General features: G+C 42.2%; 3 protein-coding genes and 1 long non-coding RNA gene across 5 annotated transcripts; 3 read left to right on the plus strand and 1 right to left on the minus strand.

Moving 5' to 3' along the window:
- Positions 1-639: 639 nt before the first annotated feature.
- On the minus strand, positions 640-2,499 carry trmt10c (tRNA methyltransferase 10C, mitochondrial RNase P subunit). The gene is made up of 2 exons (XM_036541223.1): positions 2,436-2,499; positions 640-2,186 (listed from the first exon to the last, which is right to left on the minus strand). Exon 2 carries the CDS (start codon positions 2,161-2,163, stop codon positions 727-729), a length of 1,437 nt encoding a protein of 478 aa, XP_036397116.1. The 5' UTR covers positions 2,164-2,186; positions 2,436-2,499; the 3' UTR covers positions 640-726.
- A 52-nt stretch (positions 2,500-2,551) lies between these two features.
- Positions 2,552-4,454, plus strand: txnl4b (thioredoxin-like 4B). 2 transcript variants are annotated; one of them, XM_036541151.1, is made up of 3 exons: positions 2,552-2,625; positions 3,283-3,434; positions 3,716-4,454. In XM_036541151.1, the coding sequence occupies exons 2-3, from the start codon at positions 3,313-3,315 to the stop codon at positions 3,879-3,881; spliced, it is 288 nt and encodes a 95-aa protein (XP_036397044.1). In that variant the 5' UTR covers positions 2,552-2,625; positions 3,283-3,312; the 3' UTR covers positions 3,882-4,454. The 2 variants fall into 2 exon arrangements, with proteins under 2 accessions (XP_036397044.1, XP_036397043.1); XM_036541150.1 differs by lacking the exon at positions 2,552-2,625 and adding an exon at positions 2,797-3,008.
- A 914-nt stretch (positions 4,455-5,368) lies between these two features.
- Positions 5,369-7,983, plus strand: mrpl16 (mitochondrial ribosomal protein L16). Its single transcript, XM_036541081.1, has 5 exons — positions 5,369-5,582; positions 5,874-5,960; positions 6,563-6,711; positions 6,883-7,176; positions 7,380-7,983. Exons 1-5 carry the CDS (start codon positions 5,522-5,524, stop codon positions 7,569-7,571), a joined length of 783 nt encoding a protein of 260 aa, XP_036396974.1. The 5' UTR covers positions 5,369-5,521; the 3' UTR covers positions 7,572-7,983.
- A 1,021-nt stretch (positions 7,984-9,004) lies between these two features.
- Positions 9,005-10,045, plus strand: LOC118785359. Its single transcript, XR_005005288.1, has 3 exons — positions 9,005-9,174; positions 9,347-9,438; positions 9,977-10,045. It is a non-coding gene; the product is annotated as an uncharacterized LOC118785359 (long non-coding RNA).
- The last annotated feature ends 1,971 nt before the right edge of the window (positions 10,046-12,016 follow it).

Here is a 12,016-nt window from a genome sequence, read left to right on the forward strand (position 1 = left end):
GAAACCTGGGGTTCTTGTCTTCCTGTCCAATCACCCACTGGCACAGTAGCCACCCTTGTCTCCTTGCTGCATGTATTTTTGTGTCTTTTGCCAGAACCTACTGTAGATTGTGGATAATTTGCTAAATGAAATGTAAGCTCATTTAATATACCTGATCTAACATTTTTGTAGAATGTAAAATCACCAGTGATGTCATGTATTTAACAAAATGGTTCAATTTGCTTGTTCTTGTTCATCTTTTTCCACAGGTTGTACTCAGAATAAAGTTAACTGCTTGACTATTCACTCTAAATAGGAGTATGGCCTTTTGGACCACATGCTTATTTTGTCTGTTACTTTGAAAAGCAGTGATAATTGACTTCAACAAATTATTTGTTAAAGTAAGTTCAGAATGTTTACAATCGTTTTTCAAACTTTTTGTCTTAAATGGTAACTCAGTCATACTGAGTTAATGTGAACCTGTCCACACAGAGAACATACATATTTTGTCAAATTAAGTGCATTCTTATTCTACAATACATTCCATAGTCTCCCATTAATGAAAATAATTAATATTCAATAAACCACACAGTGAAGTACTATACTTCTTATTTAATAAACTTTCACTGAAGTCACAGATTTCCCAAGTTGTTCTTACATGTCACACTATCATGGCATCCCATTATACAGTTTATCCAAGAGATGTGAAATGCTTACAGCACTTCAGAGTAAAAAGTCACATCAAAGCTATTCCTCTTCCCACCAGTTCTTTTTGCCCTTTCTTTTGGTATCATGCTCCATGAACTGTTTGGTTTTTAATGCAGTTCGTACCCTGGCCTGAATGTTTTCTACACTGCTAGTTTTATAACTGCTGTTAGGAAGTGTCTCCCTGTTATGAAATGTTTTGTATTTTTTAGGGAGAGAAGTTCCAGATCTCCCTGCCTGTTGAGGCTGGTAAAATCCATCATGTTTCCTCTTGGGGACAAATTCAAGTGCTGCCTCCCAGCTTCCAGTGTCCTTGATTGTCAGTAAGATCCGGATCATTTGGTCTAGCGTCAAGTTCTTGGCGCCTGTTTCCCACTGGAGGAACTCATTCAAAGGGAGGCGGGCTGTGGCCAGCTTTAGCCGCTTGGCATTAGCCAGTGAGAGGCCCGGCTGTATGGACTTGTCAACAAGTGAGCCAACAACATAGACCTTGCTGTGGTCAAAGGCTCTAAGCACGTTAGGGGAGTCGGCAGTCAGGTAGACAAGCTGGTTGTTGGGGAACAAGTCTACGTGGCGCAGCTCAGTGGCGGTGACCAGGAGGCGGTCCCAGGCCACACCATACCTCTTCACCAGCTCCTGGTGGTAGCTCCCCTCAATCTGCAGATTGCAGAAGTGGAGGTGGAAGGGGTCAGCAGAGCGGCGGTTCCAGCCCTCGCTTTCCATCAGCTGAGAGACAGTGTTCTCCAGCTCCCGCCGGGACATGTGCTGCTCATAGCTCATATCGAATACCAGCGGCTGGCCAAATTGCATGGCCTGAGCAGCCCTCCAGTTCAATACGCTGTCCATGGAGCGGTCCCAAAAGTGGAGAAGAAAAGTGTTCTTGAGCCGCCTGTCACTGCCCCCTTCCTCCTCCTCCTCATCATCTCCCTCTCCAGCCATCTTAGCCTCTGTGCCCACCATCTTTTCAATCATCTTCTTCTCCTTTTTCTCCCTCCGGGTCTTTTTGTGACACTCCTTGATGGCTAGGTATTTGAGGTACTTCTTCTTGGAGGACTTGGTGGACAGCTCTCCCAGGGTCTGCAGCTCTTCCTCACTCATCTGCTCCGGCACCAGCTTCCCTGCCTGTCTCCACATTTCCACCAGCTCACGGGTGGCCTCCAGACGGGAACACTCAATTCCTTGACCCACCGCTGCCACAGCTTCCCCCTCCTTCTGTTCCTTCTCCTCCTCTACCTCCTGCAGTCCTGGTGACCTCATCACAGATTTCCATACATCCAGGTCAAGCTTTTCTGCAGCCTGGTTGCTGGACTGAGAAGCCTCTTTTCTCAGTGCCCATTTAGTACAGAGGGTTCGGGTTTGGCAAAGTGAAAAGGTATGAACCAGAGTCTGCCATCTGTCCTGTTTCTTTGCAAAGACAGGTGGTTTGAAGACGCAGTTCCTCCACAACATGTTTAATTGTGATGTTCGGAGGAATCTCATCGTTGGTTGATAACCGTCCTAAGCTAGAGGGAAGCATCACATAATCATTATTAACTGATGTATTTTAAATGTCATACAATTAACTTGCTGGGATATCATAAATCTCCCATATCTAAACATCAGCATGCAGCTCACTCGACTCAGCTTTTGGTTCGCTAACAACCAACGGCCACCTAAACGTTTACAGTTTTATAAGTTTTATATTTTTAAATTCAATAGCTAATTACTTAGCAACTGCATTTACAATGTGCTATCCTTATTATGACACTTACCTAGCATTAGCTAGTTACAGTCCAACTTCGTGATGATTGCACATTTCTCCTCTTTCAACACACGCTGCGGAAAAGTCAAGTTGAAACCGGTGCGACAATGTTTTCTACCCGGAAGGATGCAAGCTAATATGTGTCTATTTGTTAGGTAAAATATTAAAGTAGGTCAACACAACAGGGTTGCATTAGAAACGTAAGTATAATACAATCACTTGATTTTGCATACAAAAACTTAAGCTAAGAATTGTCAGAGTGAAAACAGTATACGTTATATAATATGTATCATATAAGTCAAACGCGTTTTGCAGACGGAGAAAACTAGTAGCTGCGAGCCTTCATTATAAATACTTCCGGGTCATTGACATTACAGCACTAAAAAGGAATAATAGCAATATTTCTCCCTGTAATTTCAGCGAAACAAATGCCGTTATTTCAAACACAAGCATGAGCTTGTTCCTTTCAAAGTTGTGCTGTAAGAAAGATATTGACGAGGTCATTAAGGGTGTTGCAGAAAAGGTCGTCGTTTTGAGATTTGGGAGAGATGAGGACGCGGTTTGTCTACAACTTGATGAGATCGTAAGTTAAAATGCTTAAGTTAGTAAGCTAATATGCATAGTTATAATTGTCAAAATAAAGTACACACTTTGTACATGAGATTGCTTTCGAATGAATCGTAAATTTCTAGCCAAACTGAGGATTGTCAGGTAGCCCAAAATATATCAAACATCGAGTATACTGTAACGTGAACTATTTTAGCTGTTTTTTTAAAATAGTGATTATATGTTCGTCACATTGATGATGTTTTGCGCCAAAGTGCTAACAAATCCTGTACATTTCCCCTCAATATCAGCTATCCAAGACCTCGCATGACCTGAGTAACATGGCATCCATTTACCTTGTGGATGTGGACAAGGCTCCAATTTACACTCGTTACTTCGACATTAGCTTTATCCCTTCCACCGTCTTCTTCTTCAATGGGCAGCACATGAAGGTGGATTATGGGTAAGGCTGTAAAACCTGTGTGTAAAACCTAGATATCTCCGAAAATTTCTAAATAGTTATATGACAACGCTATTCAGCTCAGCACAGTACAGTAATAATTCACAGATGGATTCACTAACAGTTAAAAATGCAGGGTTTTTTGTGTTTATCTTTGGGCAGAGATCAAATCCAGATGTTCTCCCCAGCACCACTATTAGGTGGATTTACTTTTATTGCAGTGTGCCACTTGGTGAGTAGAGGTTCTATTATTTGTCCCTTTGTCTTCTCATTTTTTACTCCAGGTCCCCAGATCACACCAAGTTTGTGGGAAGTTTTAAAACCAAGCAGGACTTCATTGATTTGATTGAGGTCATTTATCGCGGAGCCATGAGAGGAAAGCTGATTGTCCAGAGCCCCATTGATCCCAGAAACATTCCCAAGTATGATCTCCTATATCATGGGATTTAGACTGTGCCAAACACCACTGTACCCAATGGGAGTTAGGAGGCAATAGTTAGGGAACCCTCAGCCACAGGATGATGGAATGCTAAGGTGGTGTGCTTGATGCTAGATGTGGTTTGTGTCACATGTTGTATGACAGTGCTGTTTCTGTGATGTCATACATACACAGGAAAGTGTGAATCTAGCAGAGATACTGCTTTCATCTTGAACCAAAAAAGAAAAACTCCTGTCCTAGCAGTGTTTCATAGAATGAATACCTCTTGGCCAGAATTGCACCCTACCAATGTCATTTATGTATCTGACATTTCAGTTTTGTTTAACTGTTTCTTAAACAAGAGTGGTCAAACATGTTATCAGTAAATGGGATTAAAGTTGTTCACTTAAGCAGTCTTGGCCAGTGCAAATGGACGGAACAGGCCGCCCCAATTTTAACTTCTGTATGAATGTTTCTTGTAAATGGAAAGCACTATGCTGTGCTAGATCAAACTAAACAGGTACTATGAAAGTGTCACTTGGCAGGTATGACAACTATTTTTGACTCTGCAGAAAAATGGAGGACAGTGAACCTTGTACATGTATCACCAGTCTTTTTTTTTCCTTTGTAAATATGTACTTCTATTTATCTTACATTAATAAAAATTTGAAAAACTGAAAGTCTCATGAAACATGATTTTGATCCTTTCAGCCTGAGGGCTGGCTTTTCAAAAATGTCACTTACCCCAAGCAGCTGCTCAGAATCTTGTGCACATGTGGTGTCCCAATACCTGACATAATCCAATTTACAAATGAGAAAGTATTGAACTGGTATGTATGACCAGACATAGAGACCAACGATTAATGTCCTAGGGCTAGATTCTAAACCTGAAGCTTTAACAAGCTTATGTAGCGGGTGTAAACTGCGTTGTGTCTTATACTAGATGTTACGTGGGTCAGAGAGAGAGCGCGTTTCGAGCCGAGGTTCTCACTCACTACCAATCCCTTCGGCCAGCTTCGTTAGCAGTTGATTTAAAGGGCTTTAGCTCAGCTGGGAACGACGTTGGCCGTAAGGCTTGAGCCGAACAGCGAGAACCTCGGACCTCGCTGACCCCCGTAACATCCAAATACACAACGCAGTATACAACCGTTACATAAGCTTGTTAAAGCTTCAGTTTTAGAAGTTTAGAATGTTGATCCTCGGAACCTGTCCGGTCAATGTGTACAGGTTATTGGGAGTGAAAGCAAAGAGTTGTGAGAATTCAAGATGCTCTAAGGTGTTCAATCACTGCCGTCAGTCACTCATCATACAATGTAATCCCGAGTGAGTTGGTTTTTTGGCGTAATTGCTTCGTTTTGAGAGAATGGACAGCTCACTGAAATGCTGTCCTATGGCTAGAGCTTTTGCATTTAAAACCGATGCATTCAGACCGAACTTGAATCATTGCAATGTCGACTCCTGAACGTTTTAGGTAAGTATTCCATTCGGTCCATTTTTCGGCAGGACCGGATGTGTCTCGTCTTCAATATGGCTGCGACCTTGTGAGAACGAGATAATGAGCTGGATGCTAGCGAGTGTCCACTGTAGAACTAAGTTTTGAGAAGAATTGTGAAGATAAAATAATTTTATTTATTTTCATGAAGAGCCTCCGTTTAAATCTTGCTGCACTGCCATGATTTCCTCTCTGAAATCGGCTTTTTGGGGACTAGCCAGTAGGACAATCGGGAGCACAGGTAGCTAAGTTCGCTAACTGGCTAGCTGTCATTTGTGCACATCGCTAACATTATGTCATTATTGTACCAGCTGCTTTCAATAGCTGTGCCAGGTATATGCCCGTGATTGTTTGTACTCTGTCGTGTTAAGTTTCCTACAAAACGATGGCCGGTTTTGAAAGACGAATGCCGTAGACTGAATAGTAGTAACCTCTTCTAGCAAATGGCTAGCTTGATTTCTTGTAACAAGCCTTTTTAAACATTTTCATTTGTAATGCAGGTGTTTGTTTTTGTGTTGTGATTATTCTTTAGGGTGCGTGTGTGCAGGTCTCTTCCAGAACCATGTAAAGGTGGTGTCTGCTGGAATGAAGACATACGACCAACTGCCGGACTACGGCGGTAAAGCACCCCCACATTGACTTAAGTTGTCTTGTGTGTGACTCGACGGTGGTATTTATGGAAATCTGTTTGCAGCTGGCGATGCATAGATCCACAGCTCTTTTTGTTATATGGTTGTATAAGTAACCTTGGTTCATTATCAGTCTTTGCTAATGGTAAACATCAGTTGGTCTCCGTTTTGCCTGTTCTGAAATACTGGTTTTTTAACTATTCCTGTTGTGCAAAGGCCTGAAGGAAAGTAAACCTAGAATATGAAGCCATATGCTGCCAGATTATAATGTGTCCTCATTGGTGTGTGGTATAATGTAGATACAAATGAGCTAGCTGACTAGCTACAGTACAGCTGCAGTTTGAAAAATGGATGAATAATGAGTGTCCAGTGGCTAGGTGTGTGGACCCATTAAGCATACATGGATAACAGACCGCTGACATTCACTACCATTGTTATGTATGCAAAATGGTAGGTGGCAGACCTATGACATGGTGTAGATGTAATCCATTACAGACAGGCAGTGTAACAACACGTATACCCAATGTCAAGGATGGGAACTACTGTATCATATGTGGGTTTACTATAAAACTGACTGTCCCTCTTCCTGCAGATATTGTGTTACCTGAACGTCCAAAGCTTCCATTCATGAACAAAGTGCCCAACTTGAAGAAGGCCAAGAAGGAGAGGAAGAAGCTGAGTGACATCCGGGGCCCCTCTAAGACCGCCAACACTTTCACCAACGGCCAGTATGGCATTGTAGTGAGTGCTGCACATCTAGGGTTAGGGAGGGGACAACTTCAGCAGGACTGCACCTGGGGGCAATGTTGGGGGGGGGGGGGGGGGGGGGGGCTTATAGGATGGCATGCTGTCCATTGGGATGTGGGTTTTAAAAAGAGTTTCTTCTCCACCTTTCCCCCGCATCAATCCCAGGCACTGGGTGGAGGTTATCTGCACTGGGGACACATGGAGATGATGAGACTGACGATCAACCGGCGCATAGATCCCCGCACCACATTTGCATACTGGCGCATCAATGCCCCCTACAAGCCAATCACCCGCAAGGGGCTGGGCCAGCGCATGGGTGGTGGAAAGGGAGCCATAGACCACTACATAACACCAGTGCAGTATGGGCGGCTGATCGTAGAGTTAGGTGGCCACTGCGAGCTGGGGGAGGTGGAGCGCATCCTCTCCGAAGTGGCCAAGAAACTGCCCTTCCCTGCCAAGGTGTGTGTTTCGCTTGAGCTCTTTAACCTCTAGAGGATGGGCATCATCCTCTACTCCATCTTCAGCTTCCTAATTGGAGGGTACATAATCAGTCTAAGACTAATTTTCCAACCATCTCCAGATTACCTGTTTAGTGGTATCCAGTGATTATTCTTGTAGAGTCAGTCCATTTTTCCCAAACCCCCATACCCCTGTGTTGTTAGGTGGTGAGCAGGGAAAGCCTTGCAGCTATGCAGCAGGAGAAGGCAGAGCGGGCCACAAACAACCAGAACCCCTGGACCTTCGAGAGGGTGGTGACAGCCAACATGCTAGGCATCCGCAAAGTGCTGAGCCCCTACGACCTGCACCACCACGGCTGCTTTCGCGGAAAGTTCCACTTCCCGGGGAGAGTGTGAGGAGGGGACCGCAGAGGAACGGATGCTCATGCACACACTTTCACACTCTTAGGTAGTGCTGTTCAGTTTTGCCACCATCTTGGAACCATTTCAGATCATTTCTGCATGTGCTTCCATCTCCCTTGATCATGTGAGGTCATCAAAGTTTGTTGCCATCAACTGGTGCCTCTAAAGCACCAGCTAGGAGCTATTCTGTCACATGCACAAGTGTGTAGTAGCAGAAAATATACCAGTACTATCATAAGGATTAGTACATCAGTTGCAGTTGGAAACTTCAAACCGGCACAGTGCAGATGAGATGGCTAGATATAAATGTGTAATGTGTAAAGGTTTAAGTATGTAAGGTTTCATCCACATATAACATTGCTTTTGAAAAAGTAAGTTTTTTATTAATAAAAAGATGTTTACACTATTTGGTGTGTGTGAGTGTGAATATTCAGGTCTTTCTGTGTCAGTGTGGCTTCTTCAACTGGAGAGACAGGGTATTCTCAATTCTGAAGCAAAGATATGCGTGCTATGGCACAGAAATATTTCTGTAATTAGGCCTTTAGTTGTTCCCTGTATTATGGTGATTACGGTATGCTTTGGACAAATAATATGCATGCATAATGTAAAGAACACACAAGGGAGACAAATTTGTCAATGTATACATTTTTTCGTCAGACATTTCTGATGGATATCTGTAGACTGTGACATACACTGTATGGACAAAAGTATCCGGACGCCTGACTATTACACCAACAGGGACTGTAATGACACTGTATTCAAATACATATACTTTAATATGGAGTTGGTCCCCCTTTGCAGCTATAACAGCTTCCACTCTTCTTGGAAGGCTTTCCACAAGATTTTGGAGTGTTTCTCTGGGAATTTGTGCCCATTCATTCTGTAGAGCATTTATGAGGTCAGGCACTGATGTTGGACGAGAAGGCCTGGCTCGCAATCTCCGTTCCAGTTCACCCCAAAAGTGCTCGATGGGGTTGAGGTCAGGGCTCTGTGCGGGCCAGTCAAGTTCTTCCACACCGAACTCATCAAACCATGTCTTTATAGTCCTTGCATTGTGCACTGGGGCACAGTCGTGTTGGAATAGAAAAGGGCCTTCCCCAAACTGTTGCCACAAAGTTGGAAGCATAGCATTGTCCAAAATGTCTTGGTATGCTGAAGCATTAAGATTGCCCTTCACTGGAGATAAGGGGCCTAGCCCAAACCCTGAAAAACAAGTGTGGCCAAATACTTTTGTCCATATAGTGTACATTGAATGACTTGTTTAGAATGTAAAGTGTATTTCTATTTCATTGCAGTTTAAATACTCTTGTTTCTTATTAACACCTTGCTACAGGTGTCACGTACAATTGGCTAGTTGCATAAGGCGACGTTGTGTGATTTCTGGTTTGAACTTGGTGAGCATAAGCATATCCGGTTTCCAACGCCGGTCAGTTCGCAGATAGCAAAAAGACTTTCTACACGCGATGTCTTCAAGATCTTCCAAAGATAACAATCAATGATGTTCACCGCATCATTCAAGCTGCGACATCAGCGCCAAGGAGTAAGCAAGAGAAGGGCTTCAAGATGTACGTTTCCAGTTACATCGATAATTACGAAGGTAAGTTGACTTACTAGCTTAGTAGCTACCTAACATAAACAGTCACAGAGGATTAGCTATCTTGCTAATCAGCTAAATAACTTTGCTATCTAACGTTGGATAATTTGACAAAAAAAATTGACTAGTATGACCCAGTTTTAAGCGTGTTGATGATAACGTGATATTTCCCCAGTATCAAATAAGGATCAACGGACAGGGGGAGTGAGCGTCCGAGTTACCTTCCATGGGTCGATGAGGAAACATGAGAAACCTCACAACATCAGAGTAGGATTGACGACAGTTCAGTTGTTCGTCAGTTCCAAGTCAGTTCTATTACAGTTATGTTCTGGGGATTTGATGTGGCTAGGATAGATACCGTAACTCTATAACATTAACGTATGAAGTAGGTAACATAAACCTTTACCTGCCTTGTAGGTAGCATTCAAATATCTAGCCTTCATGAAACCCCCAGACGGCTGTTCTTTGCTGTATGTTAAGTTTCATTTATCTGCATGCTGTTCAGCATTCACTATATCTGAACGTAGATTTGAGCAAATTAAGACACTAACGTTATAGACTACAGACTTATGTATTTTAATTTAATAACATTACAATGTTCCAAAAACAGAACAGAAATAATCTATTTGTTCTCTTTTGTGATGACATTGATAACTTGATAAGGTTAAGCCTACTACCATGATTACTCAAACCAATCTGATCAGCTTTCTCATTTCTTTTTCTGTGTAATATTTAAGCTGATGTGTTAGTGTAGACTATATGATTGTAACATGACAACACCTTTTTGTTTTTCTTTTTTTTTAAGATTGTCCTTGAGGACTCCTCCCTGTGCAGATGAGTGATGCTGAGTGTTCATGTGTGTAGATTGTATTTCATAGATGATCTGGCAACTTGGGTAACGTCAGATAAACATACAAAACATATGGATCCATGTATGACGATTATTCATAATAAAGTTTGCCATGCAAATTACGGGAGTTTGTGTTTATTTTTCATACAAAGTGGGATGTAATTTCAGCCCTATGTTGAAGACAATGCAGAAATTTGCTGATTTCAAAACCGGATTACACGACAACGCACAGAGAAACAACTAGCATCATCGGAAAGGGTAAGTTCTGCTTATCAAAATAAAATAAAATGCGGTCCGTTGTGAAGCCATAGGGACTTCGTGACTTATTCAGCCGTGAAAATGGGTGAAGAAATTAGTAAAGATATTACTTTGACCTGTCTTCATAACGTGATTACTTCGGTATGTACAAATATGTGACTAGCATCATTACAAAGCTCTGGTTCCACTCTTTCTTGTGATATGTGTTCCTTATCTATGCAATGACGAGTTCATGAGTAATTCAAAAAAGAGTAATGGGTGTGGAGATGTCGCAGAGCTGTATGCAGATTGTAACTGACAATTTAATCAATCAAGGGGTCTGGCACCCCCACTGAACCCGTAACTCAGGATCGATTGGAAACCGAGCTAAACTAATCTCCGAGTTGTACCTCGAATTAGGTACATCTAGACACACAACAATGTAGAGACGATTTCTCCTCTTGTCGTTGATATGTTAATCGTTTCTCCTTAATGTTAAAAACACTCATTATCGCTATTGCTATCCAAGTCATCTCGCAATTATCCTCACAACTACTAACAACCGGAAACAGTAATGCAGAACCCGGAAAGTGAGAGACGCCATCTTGTGCACCGGGTCAATTCCATCGTAAAATCTCTAAAATGTATGGAATGTTACGTTGGCTAGTTGAACTGTATGCGGGAAAAAAACATGAACAAAGTCAAAATACCTAGGTTAAACGTATTGTGATGTTTTAATGTAAGTAGTGCAAATTGCTGGGGGAAAATACTTTCGATGCCTTCGTCTCATATACAGTAAAAGCTTCGTCTACCGTTTCGATTCAACTACTTTATTATCTCAAGTGGAGGTGACGTACTTCCTGTTCGAGAGTGGCGCTCCATTCGCCCCATGGTCTGTGTCGTTACCCGATCTGCAGTCTGCAGCCAGACCCTTCTCATTCCTTCGGGCATTTCCGGTTCCGTCGCTCGCCACACGACGTGAGCACCTGTTTAACAGAGACACGTAGAGAGAGAGAGTCGCGTCAACGAAAGTCCAAAATGCTTGATTGTCACGTGATTCACGTAGACTTCAGATAGTTCCAGGAAGTTCTTGGCGGTCAATTTGAATGCGTAAATACAGAGAGACAGAACTTCGTTTTTTTGGTAATTAGTAGTCAATAAATGCACTGATATTCATATAGCACACCGACATGTGTATGTAGTTACATCAATATTTTTTAAAGCAAAATTCGGTACTATTTGAGAATTAGTGTGAACAGAGCGTTACCTGCCTTGTTGACATATTTTAGGCTAACGTTACCTCGGTTAAAGAGCGTGTTGCTGTAGTTTATTGCTTTGAATTTTTTTTCATTATGTTCTTAAACTTGTATGGTAGTCAAGAGCAATCATATCCTAATGTTTATTGATATATTTAGAGGGAGGGGAAGGGAAGGAATGTTTCAAAATTCAAATCAGATTAATCTAACATTTCTTTAATTCATGGTGGTTTCTGTAATCCCATGGTAACTGAGGGCCTAAGGCATCTTAATGACTAATGTAATCTTTATGACTTTCAGATAGGACAGAATGACACAGACAGGTGACTATCAACGATTGTCATGAATTCATTAAATACATCTCTAATAAACTCAGAAACATGAATAGCATGTCAAGCAGTTTGTCTGTGCCCTTTCCTCCGTGTTGTCTTTGAATATAGTCTTCAATCGCTTGGAGAAAGGAGTACGAATGTACGGTTTCCCCACTGACACGGAGAGGAGA

Source organism: Megalops cyprinoides, chromosome 11, assembly GCF_013368585.1.
Source record: "Megalops cyprinoides isolate fMegCyp1 chromosome 11, fMegCyp1.pri, whole genome shotgun sequence".
Classification (NCBI taxonomy): Eukaryota; Metazoa; Chordata; class Actinopteri; order Elopiformes; family Megalopidae; genus Megalops; species Megalops cyprinoides.

What these genes read in the sequence shown, in the direction of transcription:
- trmt10c (XM_036541223.1), bottom strand. Translation starts at nt 2,163, where the DNA reads ATGAGATTCCTCCGAACATCACAATTAAACATGTTGTGGAGGAACTGC.
- txnl4b (XM_036541150.1), top strand. Translation starts at nt 2,877, where the DNA reads ATGAGCTTGTTCCTTTCAAAGTTGTGCTGTAAGAAAGATATTGACGAG. An exon ending in GTCTACAACTTGATGAGATC is followed by an intron (nt 3,009 to 3,282) that starts GTAAGTTAAAAT and finishes CCTCAATATCAG; the next exon opens with CTATCCAAGACCTCGCATGA. An exon ending in CACATGAAGGTGGATTATGG is followed by an intron (nt 3,435 to 3,715) that starts GTAAGGCTGTAA and finishes TTTTTACTCCAG; the next exon opens with GTCCCCAGATCACACCAAGT.
- mrpl16 (XM_036541081.1), top strand. Translation starts at nt 5,522, where the DNA reads ATGATTTCCTCTCTGAAATCGGCTTTTTGGGGACTAGCCAGTAGGACA. An exon ending in CCAACTGCCGGACTACGGCG is followed by an intron (nt 5,961 to 6,562) that starts GTAAAGCACCCC and finishes CTCTTCCTGCAG; the next exon opens with ATATTGTGTTACCTGAACGT. An exon ending in AACTGCCCTTCCCTGCCAAG is followed by an intron (nt 7,177 to 7,379) that starts GTGTGTGTTTCG and finishes CTGTGTTGTTAG; the next exon opens with GTGGTGAGCAGGGAAAGCCT.